Here is a 6,608-nt window from a genome sequence, read left to right as displayed (position 1 = left end):
ACGAAGTTTACAACAAGCAGTCACATGATTTTCCAATGGTTACTCACAACCAAAATGTAGTCACAAATGGAATAAAGATTCAAGATCTATGTGAAATTCTAAGTAAGTTAATAATCCTACAAACAAAAACCATACAACATGGAATATAACTTGTTTACAAAAATCATTTTGGGTATTGTCTCTTAACAAACTTCGCTAATGGTTATGGCTGCAGATATCATAACAACCACAAGTACAATAACAATAATATACTAATAATTATAAATATAATTTCATTCCTTTCAGAAATATCTTGTGTTCACTATATCATTTAATGGTCAAGGCCAACTTAGATTATTTAATGTATTTACTGGTTACAAATATATCACATATATCAAATATTTCAGAATCATTTTTTTTGTTAGAAAATGATACGCTGAACAAAACCTATATACCATCCTCAAATGCCATATATAATGTGTAAAAATCGTTTTACTTCGACACTTTCAATCTTCTAAATAAAACCCCTTCAAATTTTCACCAAGTTCTAGCTAATTTTTATCTTAAGCAGAATTAGGCTTTTGAAGACTAACCAACGAGTAGTAAGCTCCAGTAGGCCCTTTCGCTAACAACGAACTATGGTTACCTTTCTCGACCACCTTCCCTTTCTCCAAAACCGCAATCGTGTTGCAACTTTGTATGGTACTCAACCGGTGGGCCACCACCACACTAGTCCTCCCGACCATCATTCGCTCCAATGCATCTTGTACTACTTTCTCCGATTGACTATCTAATGCACTCGTGGCTTCATCTAGTAACAAAACTGATGAATTTTTTAATATGGCACGGGCTATAGCAACACGTTGTTTTTGTCCTCCGGAGAGTTGTATCCCTCGGTCACCGCACTGTGTGTCATATCCGTCTTTCAAAACCGCTATGAAATCATGAGCATTGGCTGCTTTAGCAGCCTCAATGACTTCTGATTCACTAACCGTCTCGGATGCCCCGTATATGATGTTTTCACGTATAGTACCAGCAAATAACGCGGGCTCTTGGCTCACAAGTGCGATATATTTCCTCAAAGTTCTTAAATGGTACGACCTTATATCTCTTCCATCGATCTTCACAACTCCTGTCATTGGGTCGTAAAAACGCTCAATAAGTCCGATAATGGTCGATTTCCCAGACCCACTTTGTCCCACCAACGCAGTTGATTTCCCAGCTTCAATATCGATCGAGAATCCTTTAAATACCATGACATTAGGCCGAGCAGGGTAAGCAAAGTCCACATCACGTATCTCTATGTGGCCTGTAATGATATCGGGCTTTTTACCAGCAGCGTCCTCAGGTTCTATCAAGGTGTGACGGTCCAAAACTGCAAACACAGACTGCACCGCATCAGACCCTTTAGCTAAATCATTTGTCATGGTCCCTGCATCCGCAATGGTCCTGCCTGTGCTTACTAATATCAAATACGTCTGGAAAAGCGCTTTGGCTCCAAGATGAGCAGCGCTAATCAATTTCCCAGCATACCAAAAGTCCAGAGCCCAAGTACAAGGCATAAGACTTTGAGTAAGCGCGAGCCCGAATCCAGCATACCATGCTTGTCGGATGCTTTCACGCATTGGTGCTTTTTGGGTTTCTTGGAGCATCTTGAGGATTCGTGGTTGAGAAGAAAAGGCAGTAACTGTGCGTAAATTTGAGACGGCTTCGGCTGCTAGCTTACTACTTTCTTCTTGTGCTTTCATGGCTTTTTGTGACATCGTTTTTAACAAAACTCGTTTGCTATAGAAGCCTATAATTACAAGTGGCTGAACAGCGATCATAACCAATGCCAATCTCCATGCAATCACCAACCCTAATATGAAAGCAACCGTCACGGCAGAGAATGTTTGAATTAGAAGTGAACATCGATCACCCACCAAAGATCGCACCTGCAAAATCATTGTTGACATACTCTTTAATTTATAAATATTGATAAACCTATTATCAAATAATGAATAATTTTACGAAATTATTGTTAATATGTAAGGTTCTGTTAGTAACGTGATCATAAATTTCATACCACATTGGCATCTTTAGCTAGCCTGGAACAGAGGGCTCCGGTTGAATTTTCATCCTGGTCGAACCACCCGATTTCAAATGAGAGTATCTTTGACAACATCTTTTCGCGGACCCTCTTGGTCAAGTACTCACCCATGGCTGCAAAATTATAATGTTGAATGATGTTTATTACCATCGTGAAAACTGCTAGACCAGCAAACCACAGTGAATACATCGTCGTTTTGTGTTTGATCTCATCATGATCAACCAAGAAATACACCGATATCATAGACCCCATTCCAAAAGAATAAACTGGTTGAACTGCACCAAATAAAATAGCACCCACGCTCCCATACAATGCTTGCCTAAATTCAGGAATGTTCATTGCTAAAAGTCTCTTGAAAGAAGGTACTGGAAATACTTGGTCCGTCTGTGAAGCAAATTTGTCTTCTCCACCATGGTTGACTGAATTTGACCGGCTTACATTAAGTGACCTTCGGCGGCTGCTCGTGTTGTGGACATCATATGTGGAGGAGACCGATGAAGGTCCAAGTGGGGAAGGAGTAATGGGTTCATCATTTTGTTTGGTTTCTTGGAGGCGAACCAGGGATGTGTAGAAACCATTTTCAAGTTGAATGAGGTGGTCATGGTGGCCAGACTCGACCACCTGACCATCCTCGACCACCACTATCACATTGGCGTTTCTAATTGTAGAAAGACGATGAGCTATGACGATTGTCGTTCGACCAACAGACGCACGATCAAGTGCGTCCTGAACAACTCGTTCTGATTCAGAGTCTAGTGCGCTTGTCGCCTCGTCCAATAGAAGAATCCGAGGCGACTTGATTATTGCACGGGCAATAGCAATTCTTTGCTTTTGTCCGCCTGACATCTGGATTCCCCTTTCTCCAACCTATTATTTACAAATAGATACATTAGTTATACAAATGGTAATGAACTATAATTTTTATTTATCTAAAAAAATAGTACAAGAAGATAATCAATTGTAAACGTTTAAGTTTTTAACCAAATTACTTGTCCATGCAACAACTTTTTATTTTATTTTCATTTTATTTTAATTTACTCACCAGTGTTTATGTTCATATATAATATGCAACTACAACTATTTATGCAACTTGTAAACAAGAAACCACGTATGAGTATAACTTGATAAATGTTTTTAAATTTTATTTTGACATGTCAGCTGCTGCTTAGTTTTATTCAAACAAATAAAAATAAAAAACAGAAGATTAGTTGTAATCTAACTAATCAAAAAAAGCTATACACAGGTTGTCACCAAGAAAGCCATCAGGGTGTAGGCGCCTTTCTCTGAGAAAGATTAGCAAAATTGGATCATACCGTTTACAATTTATTTATTTATTTATTTGTTTTAGTAGTTAAAATGCATTTAAGTAGTAAGTAGCAGATGACATATCCAATTTGTTTTATAAATTGCATCACAATGTACTCATAACTGATTACATGTTATTGTATAAATAAGTAATTAATGTTTTTTATTATATTAAAAAACCTTCTTCAATGTATGAAATTATGCAAAACATAGGTTGTTACTTTATGAGACCCAAAACTTATAAATCTGTAAAATATTCACCGGGTGTTCTCATGCGATTTTTCCCCAGTATACTATTTTCCTTGTGGATCATGTGCAAGAGCGGTTTCATTTAAGCTATTTTTATCGAATTTTTTATATTGCAATAATGTTCGTATGCATTCTGCTTAGTTATTTTTTATAACATACTCATATAATATTAGACCGCAGAGTTGACATTTGTAACAATGATGAAAGATATGCGTATATTTCTTAAACAAAGTGTTTGCGTCACATGTTTGCCCTATTAGTTTATCGTTAAAGGACGGCCATTCGATCCAGAGAATCAGGATAGAATCCCATCTAAATAAATTATTTTGTAAACAGAGATATTACATTTCATAAATAATGTAAATATTTTGTAAATCAATTAGAAACATGTTAATTTTTTTTAGTATTATTTTTATCAATTTGTTGACGTCTGTAACAATAATGACATAAAAATCGAATATTAAGTTTAAAATGTAAATTATTTACAAATTAGTGCTCAAATTAGTTTGATATTTGTATAATTGTGTGTGTGTGTGTGTGTTTTGATGGAAGTATGAAAAAGAACCTGGGTGTCATAGGCCTGAGGCAACTGGGAGATGAAGTTATGAGCGTTTGAAGCTTTGGAAGCTTCAATGATTTCATCCATTGAGGCATCTTCCTTGCCAAAAAGTATGTTCTCTTTTACGGTTGTCGCAAATAGAGCGGGCTCCTGACTCACCAAACCCATCTGTGATCTTAGCCATTTTAATTGAAGCTTTTCAATTCTCACCCCATCAACACAAATCTCTCCTCCTGGAGGATCATAAAACCTCTGCAACAATGCAATCACAGTCGATTTACCAGATCCACTCCCACCTACCAACGCCACCGTCTTCCCTGCCGGAACTTTTAAGTTAAAGTCTTTGAATATCACCGATTCCGGCCTTGATGGGTACGCAAACTTCACGTTCTTGAATTCCACTTCTCCGGATACTTGTTGTAATATCTCCCCTTCCATGTTATCTGAATCAATCTCCGGAACTCTTTTGATCACTTCCTTTATACGTTCACTAGCAGCCATTGCATCGGAAAAGTACCTCACGTTCGATAATGCAGATCCCAGTGATCTGTCGTTATTGGATTTATTATTAAGATATCCTTAAAATCCATTAAAAAAACAAGATATGCAAGCATAATGCAGACAACCTGTTTGATGAAATAACAGATGGAAAAAAACTTACACTCCACCAAAGGTGATGACAGCTCCAACAGCAAACACAGTTCCACCTCTAGCTCCATGATACATCACCAGCCTACTACCATACCAAATCAAGAAAGACCAGACGATATAAGACACACTATTGCTGCCAATCGCTAATCCTTTGGCTAAACCCTGTTTTAAACCCAATTTAAAGCTTCCTTCAAGAGCAGCAGAGTACTCTGTTAAGCTCTTATTTTCACCGACAAATGAATAAACAGTCCTCACGGAAGAAATCGCCTGTTCCGCCACCGCACCAGCCTTATTGTACTCCTCCCTCATCTTTCTTGATAACCTCATCAGAACTCTTCCATAAATCAAACCAGGTATTACTAAAACTATAATAAATGGAAGCGCAACAATTGCTAGCCTCCATAGCAATATAAACGCCGCAGCATATGCCCCACAAAAGAGAGATACATACATCACGAACACAGGCACCTTTTCGCTGATGACTTCTTGAATTACGAGACTATCACTGGAAACACTTGTAATGATTTCAGCTGTGCTTGTTACATTCAAGTCGAAATACGCCACTTCTTGCCTTAAAACCGCTTTCAAATAATCCCACCTCAATCTTGATGCTTGCCTCTCTGCTGTTCTTGCCCAGCAATACCCCTCTGCAAAAATAAAAACTTATTTATTTGACCCACTAAATATATTTCTTTCTTTTTTTCTGATAGGAACGATTAAAAAAAATTGGAAATCGAGCAAAACCTACCAAGAAAACATGCTATAAATTTCCCAATAGCTAAGAAACAAAGATATTCCGCATTCTGTAAACATGAAAGTAGAACCCAGTTAGATTTGTTGACGATGATTTATTAATATATTGGTTTAAGATTAACTGACCTTGTTGATTTTGTCGATGAAGACATCCTTGGATAAAGAAGAGAAGTCTCCAATGCTGTTCATGATGGTGCTGGTAAAATAAAACATGGTCGGCGTCGAAATTCCGTCGCCGACGGCACCTAAAAACCCAAAGGTCATCAAAAACATGTCGGCACCGTCGGCATGCATGAAAATCGATCGGAATGATCCATTGCTGACTTTCCTGCTGGTCTCGGTGTTGTGTTTACTCATATTGAGTATTGACAGGTGTGAAGAGTAAGAGCCCGAGAGGCACAGGAACAAAGGACGAATCGAAGTTTTAAAGGGAAGTGAGATGGACTGTGCATTTATTTTTAATGCATGTATTTGTGATAGGTTTGGCACGTAGAGTTTATTTATTTATATAATTAATAGGGTATTTGAGAAGTAGGATTTTATAAATGTTTGTGGAGATAAGCTATCTTCGATTCATTTAAGTTTTAAAGTTTAACATATTGATTTTTACATTTAATAAAATTTGATATATAGACATATCATTCTCTTCTTTTTATTATTAGTATTAGTTTATAACCCGTGAGAAACACGGGTTTAAATATATAATTTTCATAGTAAATATTCATAATTATTAATCAATTATTTTAAATAAATCATTTTAATTAAATTATTAATTAAGAGATATATCAAAATTTTAAAATTATTATAACTTTAAATTTAAAATATAATTAGAAAAAGTAAATTTGAATTTTAAAATGATTTGCCTAATATATCTTAATGACATCTGTCATAATATTAATGAGATGTTGTATTAGAGTGACACATGACAAAAATAGATTAAAACTATTCTTTTATTATAATAGGGATTACTTATATTTTAATAACATTTACAGATTATATGAATTTCAAATATTATATTACTCG

The 6,608-nt window shown here is 36.2% G+C and overlaps 1 protein-coding gene across 1 annotated transcript; it reads right to left on the bottom strand.

Annotated features, from left to right (window-relative positions):
• Positions 1-302: 302 nt before the first annotated feature.
• On the bottom strand, positions 303-5,986 carry LOC145160516 (ABC transporter B family member 15-like). Its single transcript, XM_079079749.1, has 6 exons — positions 5,712-5,986; positions 5,581-5,635; positions 4,843-5,479; positions 4,188-4,728; positions 2,045-2,935; positions 303-1,913 (listed from the first exon to the last, which is right to left on the bottom strand). Exons 1-6 carry the CDS (start codon positions 5,940-5,942, stop codon positions 543-545), a joined length of 3,726 nt encoding a protein of 1,241 aa, XP_078935875.1. The 5' UTR covers positions 5,943-5,986; the 3' UTR covers positions 303-542.
• Positions 5,987-6,608: the final 622 nt, after the last annotated feature.

Source organism: Lactuca virosa, chromosome 2, assembly GCF_052849685.1.
Source record: "Lactuca virosa cultivar CGN04683 chromosome 2, Lactuca_virosa_CGN04683_v6, whole genome shotgun sequence".
In the NCBI taxonomy this organism is placed as follows: domain Eukaryota; kingdom Viridiplantae; phylum Streptophyta; class Magnoliopsida; order Asterales; family Asteraceae; genus Lactuca; species Lactuca virosa.
Note: the sequence above shows the minus strand (reverse complement) of the source record. Positions and strands in the feature narration are given on the sequence as shown.

What these genes read in the sequence shown, in the direction of transcription:
- LOC145160516 (XM_079079749.1), bottom strand. Translation starts at nt 5,942, where the DNA reads ATGAGTAAACACAACACCGAGACCAGCAGGAAAGTCAGCAATGGATCA. An exon ending in GTCATCACCTTTGGTGGAGT is followed by an intron (nt 4,729 to 4,842) that starts GTAAGTTTTTTT and finishes CAATAACGACAG; the next exon opens with ATCACTGGGATCTGCATTAT. An exon ending in CTCAGGCCTATGACACCCAG is followed by an intron (nt 2,936 to 4,187) that starts GTTCTTTTTCAT and finishes TGTAAATAATAG; the next exon opens with GTTGGAGAAAGGGGAATCCA.